This window comes from Pleurodeles waltl, chromosome 7 (genome assembly GCF_031143425.1).
Source record: "Pleurodeles waltl isolate 20211129_DDA chromosome 7, aPleWal1.hap1.20221129, whole genome shotgun sequence".
Taxonomy (NCBI): Eukaryota; Metazoa; Chordata; class Amphibia; order Caudata; family Salamandridae; genus Pleurodeles; species Pleurodeles waltl.
This window is the reverse complement of record NC_090446.1, coordinates 815,020,163-815,041,170: the sequence shown is the minus strand read 5'-3', so window position 1 is coordinate 815,041,170 and position 21,008 is coordinate 815,020,163. Positions and strand designations below refer to the sequence as shown.

Genomic DNA, 21,008 nt, shown 5'->3' with positions numbered 1-21,008 from the left:
AAGTAAAGTTAAGTGTTGTAGGATTGTGAAGCGATTGGTATGTGTTACTTTGTATTCAAATGTTTTAGGTGATTCTTGCTGCAAAAGGGAACCAGTGAAGTTGTTTTAGAATTATGTTGATATGGTCTGGCTTTGTTCACGTGATGAGGCGAGGTGCTGGATTTAACATGCTTTCACTGGAGCTAGCGTAGTTTTGGGTAGGACTGTAAGCATTGCAGTGCTGCTTTGAAGACAGAAAAACACTTTTTCCACACGCTATCCTGCATTACGGTGTTATTCTATATAAGATTTATTGTAATGTCATTATCATGCACATCTCGTGATTGCTGATATTAGCAGTGTTGTCAATATTCAGTGTAGTATTGCCGTACCAAAATAGTATGGTAATTATAGTGTGAACCGTTTTCTTGGCGTCCTAACAGTGTGAAGAATATAATGTTTCTCAGCTTTTTCACAATATGTTATGTTCCTTAAATTGTGCATTGGGTGACATTATTTTCTTGTTTTTCATAACAAAATGTACCTATGAGTTTGTTAACGGCCTAGAAAACAGTAAAAAGTGTCCTGTTAGGCTCAGTGTAAGAATAGTTATTATTTTGACATCTTCCAATCTGCCACACTGCAAGTCAGGGGGATTTGTTTTGTGTGTCTCATAGTAGTGAACAATAAAATCAGTTATTTGTTTGAGTCAATATGATTTTCCTAGAAATGTTGCTTTGCCACATTCAGATTAGTTTTAGTCATGAGTACTTTTTGATGTCATGTACCAGATACTGTTTTGAGAAGTGTGGGATGTTTTGCAAATTAATCTGAAATAAAAATGTGTCAATTGTGTGCTTGATTTGCTCTACTTACTATAGCTGAAGATAAGTGACTGTCCTTAGGATGATGTCGTTCAAACATAAGAACTACCAAATCTAAACAATTATTTTACTAGAACTTCTCTCTTTTTGTAGATGAATAACGTTCTCTAAACACGATATACTCTACATACTTACTGATTTGGCAGAGATTAAGTTAGAAGAGAGCTTTTGTTCTTTCTGCATGTGAACAGTCTGAAACGGTTGATATTTAAAAAGACAATGTCAGCCATGGTCAAATAATTACAGACAAACCATTTTTTTTTTGCGGGAACGAACATTGCTTCCGAGTACTTCATATACAGCCCAATGTTACACGAGTGACTGAAATGTGTCTGCGAACGATTCATAAAGCTACAAAGAGGGATTCTTCTACAACCTTCGGTAGGGCAGCTGTACAAAGATCACCTTTCAATTAGATGAAGTACAAATATGGTAGTTCCCAGTGAAAATTATTACATTATGAATGTGAGCTTTCCGAGCTGTACGGGACTATTGTATTTAACATTTAATGGTTGGAAATACATTAAGGTCTCGTCTGGAAGGGGCACGATTCAGTGAGGAATTAACAAAGCACTGAATGACCAGCGAAGAAAAAGCTATTCTTCGAGCATTCCATTAGTTCTCACTGGGTATCATGAGCACTTCTTTGGGCATCACATCAGACGCCGACCATTCTACTGACTGGCAGAAAGGATCTTGCCAGCGTCAAGTCTACTGTATATCCTTAATTAAATTGTATACCCTTTGATGAGCCGCAACTGGTCTTCGCTATGGGGGCAGTGCTTTTTAATGTTTGCCTTTTTCCCCACCGATCAATGCCGTTCGCAGGAGGAAGGTATATTGAGAGGCTGTGTGTCATTAGGGAGAATGTCTTACATGTTAGCTTGAATGTTTTTTTCACGAGGAGTGCGAGGTAGTATACCATTGGGCTGACTTTTGCGTCGAACGCACAAAACATTTTCTTGCTTTTGAAAATAAAGTTGCTTCATGAGTGAAAACGTGTGCATCTGTGAAATATATCTGTGACTTACTACCCTCTTGTTTAGTATTTCGCTTCGTTTTTTTAACAAACATTTTATTTCACTGTATTCGTTTTATTTGTGTACAACACGGGTCAAATCTTCTTTGGGTCCATCAGTTCCCCCCACACCCTTACCATTGTCCCTGCTGGCCTTTCCACCCCTCTTATTTTCCATACTTCCATTTATGATACCCTCTGTATTTTAAAGCAATCTAAGGGGAATGCAAGCACTATATCAACAAATATGACCTGACGTTGTCATTCGAACGCTAGCTGTTACACTAACAACATACCATTTGGAGGCACTCAAGAACCTAAAAAATGCATCATAACAACTAAAATCTGATGAAGGTATTCTAATAATTTTAATAATCGTACATAGCAATGTGATCATATCAGGAATTTCAGTCAATCTGCTCACTCCAATCAAATCAGTATTGCAAAACAAAAATAGATTAAGGACAGAGAAAATGGAATATGAATATACCAATTCTAAGTAAAATCTATTAGCTATCATTGGGGGCCACAGTGATATCATTCAAAATCAGCTTCCCAACTCAGAAATCCATCAGAAAGACCCAAAACCTTGCCAAGACTTTTCAAACCCCACTGCAACTAATAATGCCATCCAAGCTCAAAACAAGCACAGAACAGATCCTTCACCAGATCATCAACAAATCTGTGGAACTCTCTAACATTATACCATAGACATCAACTGGTCTTTCTCTCCTTTCAAATGAACTCGTTCTATGTGTTAGACCTGTTAGCCTTGGAGCGGTATTCCCCAAAATATTTAGCCTTATTCCTCCATTTTTGCTGATTTAGTTTTTGTTGACATTAGGACTCTGTGCATTTTACAACTGCTAACCAGTGCTAAAGTGCGTGTGCTCTCTTCTCTAAACATGGTAAAATTGGCTTACACCCAATTGCCACATTTAGTTGACATGTAAGACTACAGCAAAACGGTACTACATGTCACCAGGGCCTGCAAATTAAATGGTACTACATTGCAAGCCCCTTGCCAATGGCATCCTTGATGACAGAGGACTCTGCATCGCAGCCCTGCAACTTCTTCGGAACCGCCAGTGCATGATGCACCTTCTGCAAAAGACTTCACATTGCGTCGTCCTCATTGCCTGCTTCCTTGATGATGATTTAGGAATCTGCATTACAGCCCGAAGCTCCTCAGAACTACCTCTGCTTGACAAATCTGTGGAAGAGGGATTGTGCAATGCTCAGCAAATCAGGACTTAAGGTACTTTAGTTCAGCAGGCCTAACTTGGTTCCTGTATCTAGCCCACACTACTTCACTGTCATCTGAACTTATGACTTTTTTCCGCTCTGACAAGTTCAGATAACCCCAGGTGTTGCTTTTTGCTTCTAGGCTCCATTTTCACATAAATACTTACAATTTTATAGCTCTGCTTCTACTGATTCAATTTTAGTCATGATGGTGTCAAATGATTTATTAAATTGTTCTCTAGTTTTCTAAATTGGAGTGGGAAGTTTATTGTGTTGTGTTTTCATTTTATTGTTTGAAGTGCTGCATAAATACCTTGCCCATTACCTCTAAGTTAAACCTGAATGCTTTGTGCCAAGCTGCCAGAGGGTTAAGCACAGGTTAATTTGTGGTTTGCTTGTGACTTCCTCCTGGCAGAATTGACGATTGCTGATTTAGTAGGGTTTCAACTCCCTCAACCAATGACCCAATTTCCAACACTGTGTATGTACCCACTTGTTAGAAATGGGGTTTCTGGTTGGCTAGGGTATGCACCTCAGCCAGGCAGAACTTACCCACTCTAGTCAGGGCAAGGGAGTTACACGTCCAAGATAACCCCTGCTCACCCCCTTGGTAGCTTGGCACGAGCAGTCAGGCTTAACCCGGAGGCAATGCGTAAAGCGTTTGCACAACACACACATACATGTGACGCAATATCCCCACCACAAAGGAAACACAACACCAGATTATATGAAAATATACTGTATTGTACACAACGTAATTATCAGACCAACATCACATAACAGTACTATCCTGCTACCTTAGCAGTTGTCAGAACGTTACACATTAGTTACTCTGCAAACTAGCAGTAGTCACACATAACACACAGGTTACTCAATATTCTGCAACATAAGCAGTAGTCAGGACACACATTATCACATTTAGCACACTTGTCACCAGAATATCATAAAATGCCCATAATAGGAACATTAGAAAATCTAAGGCAAGTTTAAGCAAACATATTAGCAAGTCATGCCCATAAAAGGAACATGTGCACACATATGTAAAAGCATCATAGTACAGGCAGGTAATATAACACAATTAAGAAAGTCTGTAGAAAGAACTTTAAATCATGATTCTATTTGTCCATTTAAAAGTACCTGTTCTGATGCAGAGGCACTTCTAGTGCCTAAAACGAATAAATGGGGCCCCCGGCGCTCTTCTGCGCAAAACAGGGGCCTCCCTAAACTTGGCAAATAGAGAGGGGCGGCACGCACCCTCTCTGTTTCCTTGGCGGGCCCCTTCTGGGACCCGTGCTCATTGGAGGGCCCCCCGGGCCTCCACCGGCCCTCTCCAAGGGGGGCCCAAGTCAGGGAAATCCTTGGGTTAAGGAGGGGGGCGCCGCGCACCCCCTCCAATCTGCGAGCGGGCCCCTCTGGGGGCCCGCAACCTCCTGGGGTCTCCCGGGGCCTCCGTCGGCCCTTTCCGAGGGGGGGAGACCCCTTTAGTCCAAGGCTGGCCCACGCAGGGGCCCTGAGGGGTCTGGAGGGGGCAGCGAGCCTCCGACGAAGCTCGGGCCAAAGGCAGGGCCTTCTGGTGCCCCGGGGGCGCTCCTCGGAGCGATCCCTACCCCGGGGGCACCGCTAAGAGCAGGCTTGCTCCTGATTCTTTTAAAAGGTGGTTTCTTTTCTCGTGCCCTGGGGGCACAGAGTTGAACGCGATCCTCGCGCTTGGAAGCACACAATTAACCCGGCTGCGGCGGTGATCCGGGGGCTCACAATACAGCGCTTTTCACAGCGCTAAGGTAAAATCAGCAGCCTGGGCTGCGGCAGTGATTCTTTCTTTGTCAAAAGAAAAGCGCTCTTCAAAGCGCTAGGAACCATCTAGAGCCCGGGCTGCGGCGGTGATTTCTTTGGGCAAAAGAAAAGATCGTTGCAGGGGTCTGGGGCCACAGCACCCTGCCCCTGGGAACAATAATCAAGGAGAAGGTACAGGGCTGGTGGATCCAGCTACAGGCCAGCACAAGGGGTGCAGATGGTGGCAGTTCCTCCTAGTGACCAGGCATGTCACAGGTCAGCACAGCAGCAGCAGTCCATGGCGGTTTCCTGGTGAGTCCATTCATCAGCGTCCTGTGTCCAGTTTCAAGTTTCCAAGAATGTTCAAATTGTGGGGAAAATTCCCCTGTACTTATAGTCCTTTTTTACAGTGTTTTACAATGACAGGGAGAGGAGGTTCCAGCCAGTTACAACTGGTTCTGGGAGTGCCCCCTCTCTCCTTTCAGCACAGGCTCCAAACATCAGTGGGGGGTTAACGACCCTATTGTGTGAGGCCAGGGCACAGCCTATACAAATGTAGGTGTGCCCCGCCTCTCCCTTCTCTCAGCCCAGGAAGACTATTCAGTATGTAGATGCACCTCAGTGACACCTCCACCCTCCCTGTGTACAGGCTGTCTGAAAAGTATGCACAAAGCCCCAACTGTCACTCTGCCCAGACGTGGATTGGAGTCAAGCTGCAAAACACCAGAATTATAAGCACAGATAAATGCGCACTTTCTAGAAGTGGCATTTCTGTGATAGTAATAAAAAATACACCCACACCAGTAAGCAGTATTTATTATCACCATCACAACCATACCAAACACGCCTACGCTACCCCTCATAAATCAGACAATACCCCTTACACCTAAGGCAGGGCATTTCTAATGCAATCCTATGAGAAGGCAGCACTCACAGCAGTGAGACACCAAGTTAGGCTGTTTGTCACTACTAGGACAGGCCATGCAATATGGCACATGTCCTGCCTTTCTACATACATGGCACCCTGCCCATAGGGCTAGCTAGGGCGTACTTTAGGGGTGACTTACATGTAGTAAAAGGGGAGTTCTGGGCCTGGCAAGTAAATTTAGATGCCAGGTCCCTGTGGCAGAGAACTGCGCACACAGGCCCTGCGCTAGCAGGCCTGAGACAGGTTTGAAAGTCTACTTCAGTGGGTGGCGCAAGCAGCGCTGCAGGCCCACTAGTAGTATTTAATTTACAGGCCCTGGGTATAGAGATACCACTGTACAAGGGACTTATAGGTAAATTAAATATGCCAATTAGGTATAAGCCAATCATACCAACTTTAGATGGGAGAGCACCTGCACTTTAGCACTGGTCAGCAGTGATAAAGTGCTCAGAGTCCTAGAGCCAACAGCGAGAGGTCAGAAAAACCAGGAGGAAGGAGGCAAAAAGACTAGGGATGACCATGCGTATGGCCAAAAGTCCAACACAACCCCCTACCAGCCAAAAGTCAGGGGAGAACAATCAATACCTTGATGTACTTCCCTGATTGGGGCGATAGAACAAGGACCCAGGCCCACAACAGCAGGGGCATGTTCCAGTTCTACGCCTTCCTGACTCCACTGGGATCTCTTTGTCAATGCGTCCCAGGCAGCCTAGACCAACCCACGGGGATTCTCTAGCTGCCAATGGCCAGAACCAGGCCCCAGGCCATCTAGGAGCCTCTGGTCTCTGAAACCATAATGAGTGGGGGGCGGTAGCCCCAGGTGCAAAGCAACCTGTCTCCACTCCATTTCCGATCAGTTCAGGGGCTCTACCCTGCCACTGATCCACCAACCTAGGGTCCGCACCCATAGGTTCTACAGGGGCTAGAGGCGAGGCTCTCCTCCCTCTACCCCTCCTTCTAGGATCCCGCCCTCCTCTCCTAGGAGGGGTATCACCAGAATCCACACTTGCCAGGGTGCTGGGTACAGCAGCCCTGCACAACTTTCTCGCAAGCCCAGGATCACTACCTGGCGACTGACCACCCAACCTAGGGACGACACCCTTGGGTTGCACCGGGGTCCGGGGCGGGCTTCCCCCTCCCGGAACCCCACCTCCAGAGTCCTGCGTCCCCCCACCTCGGGAGAAGCCACCAGAAGTTTCACATGGGGGTGTGAGCACACTAACCGCCCCCCCAACCAGATCAGAGTTTACCCCCTGAACCTGTCTATCTAGTCCAGGGACGACACCCTTAGACTGGACCATTGCCCAGCGAACCCGGACTTCCTTGGGAGCACACCTACCCCCTACCAGATCAGAGTTTACCCCCTGAATCTGGCAATCCAAGCCAGAGTCACTACCCTGCGGTTGAACCACTGCCTGGCGCACCAGGACTTCCTTGGGAGCACACGTACTCCCCATCAGGTCAGAGTTTACCCCCTGAACCTGATCATCCAACCCAGAGTCACCACCCTGCGGTTGAATCATTGCCTGGCACACCAGGACTTCCTGGGGGGCACACCTACCCCCCACTAGGGAAACACTTTCCCCAAGGGCCACACAAGAGTCTGGCTGGCGCAGGTCTCCTGACCTCTGCCCATCGGACAGAGTCTGGATTCCCCCCAGCCCAGAAATGGTCTCACCAAGGTCATTCCTGGGGGGCTCTGCTCTCAGAGCTGACCCCTGACCCTCCAGGTTCTCCACTGGGGCCCGCAGCCCCCTCTCAACCCTATGTCTGGATTTCCGCCTCCTCCGCTGCAGAGCGAGACTACCAGACACCAGGACCGGCGGAACGCTATCACCAGCCACCCGCCTAAGTCCTAATGACAAAATGGGATCCTTCTGAACAGCTGGCCCTACGGCACAGGTTAGGCTCACCTCCTGGCGTTCACTCATGGAACCTTCAGGGGCCTGGGACGGGATCTCGGGCACCTTGGGCCTCAGCCCAGCCCCATTCCCTCTCCTCAGAGACGGGACATGGGGTCCCTCACCCATCCCAGTCCACTGGGACCTACCTGGGACACTCCATTCCTTTCCCACCGCACCTTGTTGGGAAACACCTAGACCACTCTCATTAGGAACACCCCCTAATGCCACACCAGACCCTCTGGTACGCAACCAGAAGTCTGCCTCCTTTGCGAGCTCCCTGGGGTCAGAGAGCTCACACACTGACAAGTGTTGGCGTAACTCTGAAAAACAACAACGAAACAGGTGCTCTCTGAGAATCAGATTAAACAGCCCTTCAAAATAGTTTACTGTGCTACCCTTCACCCATCCATCTAGTGCAATGCAGCAATCCTCCACAAACTCCTCCCAAGACTGGTGGGACAGTTTCTTACCACCCCTAAACCTTTTTCTGTATTCCTCAGGGGAAAAACCATACTTCATAATCAGTGCGTTCTTCACAGCGGAGTACCCCTCCCTGTCACTCTCTTCTAGAGTCAGTAGGGCATCCCTCCCCTCCTCAGGAATAAAACTCCCTTGGCCAGTTCCCCAATCCTTCTCAGGGATCCTGCGCTCTACCAGAGCCTTCTCATATTCCTTTAACCACTGACGTATGTCACCCCCCTGTTGGAACCTAGGTACCAGATCTATGGGTATGTGAGGAACATCTTTGCTACAGCACTGTACATTGCTGCCACCACTGGACTCCACCTGCAACACTGATGAGTCCAGAACCTTCAGACTGCGCTCTAGTGCGAGTCTTTCTCTGGCAAAGGCCCTCTCTGCCTCTGCCATTCTCTCCTGTACTAAGGCCTTCTCTACCTCAGCCCTTCTCTCCTCAACAGCTAGGCGCGCTAAGTGCAACTTCAGGTCCCTCTCTTCCCGCCTATCTCTTAGCTCATCAGGCGTCAAGGAATGAGAGGTAGCCCTGCTTCTTACACTGGACCCAGCAAAGGACTCCCTATCACTGGGGCCTTCCCTGTCAACTGGCGTCCCCAACCGGTCATTCTCACCCTCCTGATCAGTCTCTCTACCACTCTCTAGGGATGAGGTCTGGGAGCCCTCCCATTGGGAACCCTCGCTACACTCAGGATCCTTTGGGTGCCCCCTAAGCACACTCCCTCCCTGGGTAAATGTCACAAACCTTTCAAAGAAATTCAGAGATCTCCTGAGGTCCCCTTCTACAGGCAGCCCTCTCTCTCTACAGAACCCCTCTAATTCCCCCTGCGTGTAAAACGGCAGGTCCTCTAAATCAAAGGTAAGCCCCATCTTGAAAAGGTACAAATAACTCAACTGTGACAACCACAATACCCAAGCGTGAGAACTGAAAACAGGAAAAATGACCAAAGAGAGAAAGTTAAGAGAAGCCAAACATGTGATGGTCTAAACGCAATCCTTGTAGTGAAATAATGAGTCACAATGGTATTGTGCAAGCGCAAGTCCTATCCTCACCGCTGACTTCCAATGTTAGAAATGGGGTTTCTGGTTGGCTAGGGTATGCACCTCAGCCAGGCAGAACTTACCCACTCTAGTCAGGGCAAGGGAGTTACACGTCCAAGATAACCCCTGCTCACCCCCTTGGTAGCTTGGCACGAGCAGTCAGGCTTAACCCGGAGGCAATGCGTAAAGCGTTTGCACAACAGACACATACATGTGACGCAATATCCCCACCACAAAGGAAACACAACACCAGATTATATGAAAATATACTGTATTGTACACAACGTAATTATCAGACCAACATCACATAACAGTACTATCCTGCTACCTTAGCAGTTGTCAGAACGTTACACATTAGTTACTCTGCAAACTAGCAGTAGTCACACATAACACACAGGTTACTCAATATTCTGCAACATAAGCAGTAGTCAGGACACACGTTATCACATTTAGCACACTTGTCACCAGAATATCATAAAATGCCCATAATAGGAACATTAGAAAATCTAAGGCAAGTTTAAGCAAACATATTAGCAAGTCATGCCCATAAAAGGAACATGTGCACACATATGTAAAAGAATCATAGTACAGGCAGGTAATATAACACAATTAAGAAAGTCTGTAGAAAGAACTTTAAATCATGATTCTATTTGTCCATTCAAAAGTACCTGTTCTGATGCAGAGGCACTTCTAGTGCCTAAAACGAATAAATGGGGCCCCCGGCACTCTTCTGCGCAAAATGGGGGCCTCCCTAAACTTGGCAAATAGAGAGGGGCGGCACGCACCCTCTCTGTTTCCTTGGCGGGCCCCTTCTGGGACCCATGCTCATTGGAGGGCCCCCTGGGCCTCCACCGGCCCTCTCCAAGGGGGGCCCAAGTCAGGGAAATCCTTGGGTTAAGGAGGAGGAGGGCGCCGCGCACCCCCTCCAATCTGCGAGCGGGCCCCTCTGGGGGCCCGCAACCTCCTGGGATCTCCCGGGGCCTCTGTCGGCCCTTTCCGAGGGGGAGACCCCTTTAGTCCCAGGCTGGCCCACGCAGGGGCCCTGAGGGGTCTGGAGGGGGCAGCGAGCCTCCGATGAGGCTGCCGCCCGTTTTCCAGGTGGCCGAAGCCTTCCGAGGCTTCGTTGAGCGAGGGAGAGGTGTCCTCTTCTCCCTTCGCCCTTCCGACGGCGCAGAGGCTTTTCAGGCGAGGGAGGGGCTTCCTCCTCTCCTCTCGCCTCCGACGAAGCTCGGGCAAAAGGCAGGGCCTTCTGGTGCCCCGGGGGCGCTCCTCGGAGCGATCCCTACCCCGGGGGCACCGCTAGGAGCAGGCTTGCTCCTGATTCTTTTAAAAGGTGGTTTCTTTTCTCGTGCCCTGGGGGCACAGAGTTGAGCGCGATCCTCGCGCTTGGAAGCACACAATTAACCCGGCTGCGGCGGTGATCCGGGGGCTCACAATACAGCGCTTTTCACAGCGCTAAGGTAAAATCAGCAGCCTGGGCTGCGGCGGTGATTCTTTCTTTGTCAAAAGAAAAGCGCTCTTCAAAGCGCTAGGAACCATCTAGAGCCCGGGCTGCGGCGGTGATTTCTTTGGGCAAAAGAAAAGATCGTTGCAGGGGTCAGGGCCCACAGCACCCTGCCCCTGGGAACAATAATCAAGGAGAAGGTACAGGGCTGGTGGATCCAGCTACAGGCCAGCACAAGGGGTGCAGATGGTGGCAGTTCCTCCTAGTGACCAGGCAGGTCACAGGTCAGCACAGCAGCAGCAGTCCATGGCGGATTCCTGGTGAGTCCATTCATCAGCGTCCTGTGTCCAGTTTCAAGTTTCCAAGAATGTTCAAATTGTGGGGAAAATTCCCCTGTACTTATAGTCCTTTTTTACAGTGTTTTACAATGACAGGGAGAGGAGGTTCCAGCCAGTTACAACTGGTTCTGGGAGTGCCCCCTCTCTCCTTTCAGCACAGGCTCCAAACATCAGTGGGGGGTTAACGACCCTATTGTGTGAGGCCAGGGCACAGCCTATACAAATGTAGGTGTGCCCCGCCTCTCCCTTCTCTCAGCCCAGGAAGACTATTCAGTATGTAGATGCACCTCAGTGACACCTCCACCCTCCCTGTGTACAGGCTGTCTGAAAAGTATGCACAAAGCCCCAACTGTCACTCTGCCCAGACGTGGATTGGAGTCAAGCTGCAAAACACCAGAATTATAAGCACAGATAAATGCGCACTTTCTAGAAGTGGCATTTCTGTGATAGTAATAAAAAATACACCCACACCAGTAAGCAGTATTTATTATCACCATCACAACCATACCAAACACGCCTACGCTACCCCTCATAAATCAGACAATACCCCTTACACCTAAGGCAGGGCATTTCTAATGCAATCCTATGAGAAGGCAGCACTCACAGCAGTGAGACACCAAGTTAGGCTGTTTGTCACTACTAGGACAGGCCATGCAATATGGCACATGTCCTGCCTTTCTACATACATGGCACCCTGCCCATAGGGCTAGCTAGGGCGTACTTTAGGGGTGACTTACATGTAGTAAAAGGGGAGTTCTGGGCCTGGCAAGTAAATTTAGATGCCAGGTCCCTGTGGCAGAGAACTGCGCACACAGGCCCTGCGCTAGCAGGCCTGAGACAGGTTTGAAAGTCTACTTCAGTGGGTGGCGCAAGCAGCGCTGCAGGCCCACTAGTAGTATTTAATTTACAGGCCCTGGGTATAGAGATACCACTGTACAAGGGACTTATAGGTAAATTAAATATGCCAATTAGGTATAAGCCAATCATACCAACTTTAGATGGGAGAGCACCTGCACTTTAGCACTGGTCAGCAGTGATAAAGTGCTCAGAGTCCTAGAGCCAACAGCGAGAGGTCAGAAAAACCAGGAGGAAGGAGGCAAAAAGACTAGGGATGACCATGCGTATGGCCAAAAGTCCAACACCACTGTTTAATCAAAGTGCCCCCCTTCTTTTTTCATTCCTCTTAACTAACCCTCCATCTCCATACTTTTAATCTTCAACATAACATACCTACCCCAGCTCAACCACCAACCTCAGCATTACAATATCACTGTTGTTACATATTTAGTTTGTATATTCCTTGTATGGTTTATTAAAATTGTAAATCACTCTGATGCTTTAAGGTGCAGTTGAGCTACATCAAACCACAATAAATAAGATAAAACATCACTGCAACACTGTAGATTTGCATTGAGACACTGGTGGACAGACAATGACAAATAGACACTCATAGATGCATCTTAATACAAGGGCACCAAAAGTTGGTGCTAGGTCAAAGGCACTGGAACACGTAATCTGAGATCTGGACATTAACGCTGTAACAGGGACACTGATACTTGGAACCTGTTGCACATACATCAATAACACAGCAGGACACAGACATTAGTTAAGGGGTACAACACTAGGAACGTGACCCTGGCATGTGGCTTCATACACTGACATGGTGATATTGACTCTTACATAGGGCTGTGGCACTGACACTGGGACTTGAGGCTGGATACATACACTGACACTTTGACATTCAAAATATGTGGTGAGATCACTATAGGAAATTGGGTTTTTAGTTGTATGGCCTGCATAAGTAGTAGATCCACAATTCTACTTACTGAGAACCAAGCACCCCACTGTTGTGCTTGACTGGGGTGGCATGGTGAGCAAAGAAATTAAGCATTAAACCCAGATCTGTGACTGGGGGTGAGTGTTTGCAAAGTTTCAACCCTCCGTCCATCAACCTTTTGTGTTGCTATAATAAAGTGCCATCTGCAAAATTGTATTTGTATTTATATTCTATCTAGTTTTGACTGAGTTTACTGGCCCAACACACTTTTAAACACACAGTAACAAGAATACCATGGCAGAGAATTCTCACATCCCTTTTGAACCTATGGACAGTAGTGGGCAATGTACCTTATCCATTGTACTTTAAAATGTATGCCATCCCACCAATGTTGCCAATACCTACCTAATCACCAATAACCTTCTAATATTGCTTAGACCATATTTTTTATTTGTTCCTCTTTTTGATCATAAAAAGTAAATTTCACCACCAACTCCAATAGGTAAAACAAATAAGAGCAGAAAGTTACAAAGTGAGAAAAGTGATCCATGATTGCTATATTTCACATAGGACAGTTATTTGATCATCCTGTTTTGACAGCAAAGGAAATTAACAGACTTCAAATGTTAGTTGTAACTAAAGGCAAGCTCAAAATTAAGTTTTCTAATGTTTTGTATGTTAACCATTTAGAATGATATAAGGTGTACCTTTGTTTTACTTATGTTGTATTTTTTGATACACATGGGTTTATCAATCATATACTTTTCAGGTCATTAAGGACCTATAGTGTCCTCGGGGAAGAAAGCAGAACCCTTACTTGAATTCTATAATGTCACTACATTTTAGCCACCTAGGTTTAGTTGTGGTGCACAAAAAGTTAAATTTATCTCTGAGAGACAGATCCAAGATTTTACTTCATATAAACAGAATGTTTGACCATTTACTTCCCCGGAGATAACTAAGATCATTAACAAAATAGCCAGTCTGCTTGATTTTCCATATTACTGAATTAAGGAGCTGAGACAAAAATAATGGAGTTCCAGGTAAGACGAATTAGGTGGGCCTGTTCATTGGCAGACAACACTTGCACACAATAGTACTTTTTGGGTGTTGACATATGTCCCCAATGGCTTAACAGCCAATGTACACACCTACATTAAAGTAACGTCAAACGCTGGCATATATGTATAAAGTATGTATAAATTATGAGTTAATTGTACTAAAAAAATCGTATTTTTCCAAGGGAACAATAATTGATCTTTGGACAAAGTGCATTTGCAGCTGAAATGAAACCGCAACCTGAGTATTTTTATCAGCTGATGAATTGTGTAGATTTCCATCGGTATTAAATGGAGTTTTTATAATTATAGAACTTGCGAATTGTAAACTTATGATTTATAGGGTTTTAGCTTCATTTTGGACAGTATTAAACAGGACCCTAAGACAAATGGAATAGGTCACAGAATGGGAGATATAAGCGGAGTTGGCGGTCTTGCTCAATTTCAGGTAGCTGATTTTGTTTTTCTTGGACTGGATGTGGGACACTCTGAATCAGAAATCTTGGATGGACGCAAGCATTGGTACGAGTTGTGAGGTGGGGAGGGAGTTAATTATGCCACTCTGTGCACTGGTGCCACCTTGAATGCTCAGCTGTGGGAGACTAGTACACATCAGGACGCTGTGGGTTCATCAGAGGGAGCAGAAAGTTACCCGTGGCGACATAGGCCTGGGTGAAGGTGGGGAGATCCCGCGCGCTACCTTGTTGACTGACAAAGTATCAAGTGCCTTGTCTATAGCAGCAAAAGGTTCTCACTGCAGAGAAAGGCTATTGAAGCTGACCCTTTTCCAAAACCTTGCTAGCTTCACACTTTTTAAATCTTGCAGTTCAAAAAATTTTGCAAATGCGAGGTGTCATATTTCACAACTTCTCCCACCGCTAGAATGTGCTCATTAATAAGATGAAAGAACTTCAAAATAGATAAACCATGCTTGCCATTAAGATTTATTATTTACATCGGAAAAATCATGCAACTTTTGCTACTTTAATTGGGAACAATTTATTTTAAAACAATTTGAATATCCTTGTCCGCTTACTAAAAGTATTTCTTTTTTATTGGCAATTGATTTTTCTTTAATGTTGGTGTTCATTTATTTGGCAACATTCTTGTACGTGCTAAATCATCGCAGTGGGACATTATTGCATGTGCTTTTCCAAAATCAGAAATGTCCATCTATCTACATCGATTCTCTACTGATGGCACAGTTCTACTCTTTTGTCAGGGTCCCTTATACCAGTCTTTCTGTTTTGGCAACCATATTCTGAAGGTAGTTACACAATAGTTACGCAAATTGCATGTACTCACGCTCATTCATCTTTATCTAATTTTTGTTGTTCCTTTCAAGAATGTTTCTGTTCTACATGTCTATTTCGCTGGCTGAAAATGCATCCTTTTCTCAGGGTGCTTTACTTGTATTAACTTTGGAAATGTTAAGACTCGTTCATCTGTAGCACTTTATTCAACACCTAAAGACTTTGTCAGAACATAGGTCCTTAGGGACTAGGACCCAGTGTTGTGGACAGACTGTCAGGACGACTCAGTGAGATATATGTTAGGTCACGACAAGGCCTACTCAGCCTTCCGTCCCACAGAGTTCAATGATATGAATGCTTTTAAATCTGTAGAGTCTTACATATGGTATTTACAACATTTTAGAACTGACGCCAAGAATTGTAGTAAACCAAGGTGTCATCGTTTTGCTATTATTAGTACCCATTATTTTGTTGTTTCAACACGTTTTACTGGAAGTCCTGTGCGTATCAACCAGGAGCTTTCTGAAGTTTGTTTCCTCTTTGTAAAGTTTATGGCGCATCGTGTGCTTTTGTACAGTGAGCCTTGTTTATTGCTCGACTGAGCTATACCCGGTAATGAAGTCTGATATAAATACATCTGAATTCAGAGCTGTGTTCAGTATTTGTTCACAAATTTTAGTTTGTCAATCCAAGTTTTTTTAGTCTTACCCTCGAACATTAATTGGACATGCCATTTCCTATTTGAGGTGCACAGGGTTTTACTAATATAATGCTTAAGAACCAAAGTTTTAACAACCAAATTGCAGACAGTTTTTTTACTACCTTTTTGGAGGCCCCAAACCTATGTAATAAAATGTATTTACATAATAAAAAGCAATTTTGACCCTTTCCCTTCCTGATGCAGCTAAACGTGCCAGCACAACTAGGTGGTGTCCAATATCTTGTTTCACTTCCCCCAGTGTACTTTTTTCTCAATTTTGTAATAACGAGAAAGAATAAACAATAAGGGGACAGCAAATGTTTTGCCCCCTGACCCCACAAAAAGTCTGTTAAGGCTGTTAAGGAATTTGTCGAAGTCAAGAGAAATATAATTAATCCGCTACACAAATGTTATTCAATGTGAATTCCTTTTACCTCAACCTTGAACAATTTAAAGCAATTTTTCTCTTCTATCTAAATTGTTGCATAAGCCACACTCTAAAACTGTGTTCAAATTTCGGCATTTTCGCTTTCATATTTTATCAAAAGTATTGCCTACATATCAATTTGTTATACTCTGCAGTTTTCTCCGTTCTCCATAAAACTTCCTTCCGATTTCTAACGTTTCTTGCAGAAATTGCCCTTTCATCACCATTGATGAACAACATTTTAATAACGGTATGCGTTTTGTACTACCCACAGTCATAAAGCATTTAATTTAAACATTGTTGTTAGAAATGGGGTCTTTGGTTGGCAGTCTGGTTACCCCCTGTGCAAGCAAGGACCCTCACTCTAGTCAGGGTAAAGGAGAATCACCCTCAGTTAACCCCCGCTCGCCCCTTGGTAGCTTGGCATAAGCAGGCAGGCTAAACTTCAGAGTCTGTGTGTAAATTATTTGTACCAACACACACAGTAACTCAGTGAAAACACTTCAAAATGACATGACACAGGTTTAGAAAAATAGGTATTATTTATCTAAAAAAAAAAAAACCAAAACATCAAAAATCCAACATACACAAGTCAAGTTATGAATTAAAAAGCAAAAAGAGTCTTAAATCCTTTAGAAAACAGTGCTAACGCTGTTAGCGTGAAAAAGGATGTGGCAAAATAACACAGCATGGGTGAGTGTGCCTCGGAAAAGGCCAGCAATGCGTCGATTTCTCACTCACAAGCGACGGTATGGTCGGTGTGTGTCATTTTTCCTATCCGCAGGAGAGCAATGTGTCGACCCGGACAAGCACCTCTGGTCCTGGCAGACTTTGCGTCGTTTTTTCACACCCAGAGAGGTTTGCGACGAAACTCCTGCTGCACGGTATCAGCAAAACTGCACTATGTGGGTTGTGACGTTATCAGTCTCCGTCAGTGGGTGTTGTGTGTCGTTTCTCCAGCCATGTGCGTCGATCTTCCAGACACAATGCACGTGAAGCGCAGATTTCAGCCGCGAAGCCGGTGGCATGACGTTTTTCAGCCGCGTCTCAGAATGTGTGTCGAAAATATCCCTGCATAGCAGTCTGTGCATGGATTTTCAGGCTTGGTCTGCCAGCCTCACCATTCAAGGTGCCAAGAACTGGATAGGGCACCACTTGGCCGGGCAGGAGTCTCCGCAGAGAGTCCAGGTACTGGCAGGGGAAATGTTTGGTGGCCCTGAGGCATCAACAACAGGAGGCAAGCTCAGGACAAGCTGTTGGAGATTTCTTCACAAGCAGGAATGCACAACAAAGTCCAGTCTTTGTCCCCTTGCACAGGCAGAAGCAGCAACTGCAGGATAGCTCCACAAAGCACAGTCACAGGCAGGGCAGCACTTCTCCTCCGTTCTTCAGCTGTTCTCCAGGCAGAGGTTCCTCTTGATGTCCAGAAGTGATCTCATTTTTCAGGGGTTTGGGTGCTCTTCTTATACCCATTTTGGCCTTTGAAGTAGGCCTGCTTCAAAGGAAAGTCTCTCTTGTTTGTGAGATCTTGCCCAGGCCAGGCCCCAGGCACACAACAGGGGGTTGGAGACTGCATTGTGTGAGGCCAGGCACAGCCCTTTCAGGTGTAAGTGACCACCCCCCTCCTAGCACAGATGGCTCATCAGGATATGCAGGCCATACCCCAGCTCCCTTTGTGTCCCTGTCTAGAAAGAGGTGCAAACAGCCCAACTGTCAAGCTGATCCAGACAGGGAATCCACAAACAGGCAGAGTCACAGAAATGGTTTAAGCAAGAAAATGCTCACTTTCTAAAAGTGGCATTTTCAAACACACAATCTTAAAATCAACTTTACTAAAAGATGCATTTTTAAATTGTGAGCTCAGAGACCCCAAACTCCACATGTCTATCCGCTCCCAAAGGGAATCTACACTTTAATCATATTTAAAGGTAGCCCCCATGTTAACCTATGAGAGGGACAGGCCTTGCAACAGTGAAAAACAAATTTGGCAGTATTTCACTGTCAGGACATATAAAACACATTAGTATATGTCCTACCTTAGACATACACTGCACCCTGCCCATGGGGCCTACCTTAGTGGTGCCTTACATGTAAGAAAAGGGAAGGTGTAGGCCTGGCAAGTGGTTACACTTGCCAAGTCGAATTGGCAGTTTAAAACTGTACACACAGACAGTGCAGTGGCAGGTCTGAGCCATGTTTACAGGGCTACTAATGTGGGTGGCACAACTAGTGCTGCAGGCCTACTAGTAGCATTTGATTTACAGGCCCTGGGCACCTCTAGTGCACTGTCCTAGACACTTACCAGTAAATCAAATACGCCAATCATGGAAATCCAATTACACATATTTTACATAGGAGCACTTGCACTTAAGCACTGGATAGCAGTGGTAAAGTGCCCAGAGTAACAAAAATAGCAAAAACAGAGTCCAGCACACATCATCAACCTGGGAAACAGAGGCAAACGTTTAGGAGAGATCACGCCAAGGATGCCAAGTCTAAAAATTGTTAATCATGCCATTCCACCCCTCTCTACTTCAACAATGTCAGGTTGTTGCAGGGTACCATAGATATAAGGTGTCATTTGAGATATCACTACACACTTAATCGCGTGCACAGGTAGAAAGTTTAGGTTTAATGATCTTTTAAAAACTGTAAATTTAATTTGTGGAAATGAATCCTGACTGAACATTTAGAAAACCTGTATTGTAATTATTAGCAGTCAGAATTTTGTGATACCTTGAAAGTAAGACCATATTATCATCTACATTTTTTAATTGTTTTCGTTGATCTTCTTAGGTGACAAAAGAAAAAACAGCGCAAAAAAAATACTGCTGAAAAGTGACCCAGAAAATGGATATAAAAGACCGCAGACACCGTTCTTTAACAAGAGGCCGATGTGGAAAGGAATGTCGTTATACCAGCTCATCTCTGGATGCTGAGGACTGCCGAGTGCCCACTCAAAAATCCTATAGTTCAAGTGAGACACTGAAGGCATACGATCAAGATAACAGGATGCATTATGGCAATCGAGTTTCCGATCTAGTTCACAGGGAGTCTGATGAGTTTCCAGGAGCAGGTATGTTTGAACACTCTGAATAGATTTGTAGGTCCTTAGTTACAACATTCATGCAATTCATATAAAAAAATAGCAACAATTGCAACTAATGAAATACCTGCGGGCCGGTATCAAAGAATTGCTTTAATCCCTGCCCTGCCATGCGTTCTCCCACTACTCTGGCAAGCCTTTTTTTGGCTATTTGGAGTAGTTTGCGCTTAGGCTTTCAAAAATGTGTTGTAGATATAAGCTATCCATGCCAATTTTGTTCCAACATTCTTGGGATTCCAAAGTTACCCAGAGTTCGTGGGTTCCCCTGGAGGAGACCAAGAAATTAGCCAAAATACAGCTACAATTTGGGTTTCTTCGGAAATATGGAAAGAATTGCTGCAGAAGAAAGCATGTGTTTTTTTTCCCTCTGGAAATGGCATCAACCAAGGGTTTGTGATGCTAAAATCACCATCTTTCCAGCTTTCGGAAACAGACAGATTTGAATCAGAAAACCAACTTTTCCAACATTTTCCTGGAACATTTTTACTTTTTTTGTGCTTTTAGCATTCTTCCAGTTAGTGACAGAAATGGGTGAGAAACCAATGGTGGATCCTGGACAGCTAAACATTTCTGAAAAGTAGATGAAATTCAGAATTTAGCAAGGGGTCATTTGTGTAGATCCTTCAAGGTTTTCCTATAAAAAGTAACAGTAGAAATAAAAAAAAAAATTGAAATTGAGTTGCAAAAAACAGCCACTTCTGTATGTTTTTGTCTGTAACTTTTTCCAGCTATGGCAGATTTTTTAAATCTTTCTACTGTTACATCTGCTGGACCCTTTTGGTTGCGAGGCTATATAGGGCTTGTAGGTTCATCAAGAACCCAAAGTAAGCAGAGCCAATAAATGAGCTGCACCTTGCAATGGGCTTTCACTGTGCACCCTCTATATAGAAATTCATTTGGTGAAATATAAAGAGTGAAAAATAGGTTTCAAGAAACATATGTGTTTCCGAAATGGGCACAAAATATGGAATTTAGAAGCAGTGGTTACTTTCATATCTCTGAATTCGGGGGTCCCCATACTAGCATGTGAATTACAGGGCATTTCTCAAAATTACTTCTTTCTTACACACTGTCTTACATTTGGAAGGCAAAAATGTAGAGAAAGTCAATTGGCAATAACACTTGTTCTTCTATTCTGTGTTCCCCAGAGTCTCCTGATAAAAATGGTCCCTCACTTGTGTAGAAAGGATTAGTGCCCGTGACAGGTAAGGCCCCAAAACACAACATGGACACATCAACTTTTTCCATTGAAAAATGATGTGTTTTTTGCAAGTGCCTAGCTGTGGATTTTGGGCTGTAGCTCAGCAGGCACTTAGGGAAATCTACCTAACCTGTAAATTGTTTAAGACTAGGCACCTAGGGGAATCCAGTATGGGGTGCCTTTTGGGGCTCTCACTGGGTTTTGTTACCCAGAATCCTTTACAAACCTCAAACTTGGACTAAAAAACACTTTTCCCTCATATTCCGGTGCTGCAGTGTTGTTGAAACTGAGGGGAGCCACAAACTTCCTTCCACCCAATGAAAATGGACGTCTTTTTTTACAAAGTGCCTAGCTATGGATTTTGGCCTCTAGCTCAGCCGGCACCTAGAAAAACATAGCAAACTGATATATTATTAGAAACTACACATGTAGGAAAATCCAGGATGGTGTGGCTTGTG

At 45.1% G+C, this 21,008-nt stretch overlaps 1 protein-coding gene across 1 annotated transcript in view; it reads left to right on the top strand.

The window, feature by feature from the left end:
* Nucleotides 1-21,008, top strand: part of LOC138245621 (teneurin-2-like) — a 768,805-nt gene that overhangs the window by 636,031 nt on the left and 111,766 nt on the right. Inside the window, exon 4 of the mRNA XM_069199352.1 lies at nt 19,040-19,319. Coding sequence (XP_069055453.1) covers nt 19,094-19,319 — 226 coding nt within the window. The 5' untranslated portion in view covers nt 19,040-19,093. The remainder of the gene's footprint in view (nt 1-19,039; nt 19,320-21,008) is intronic.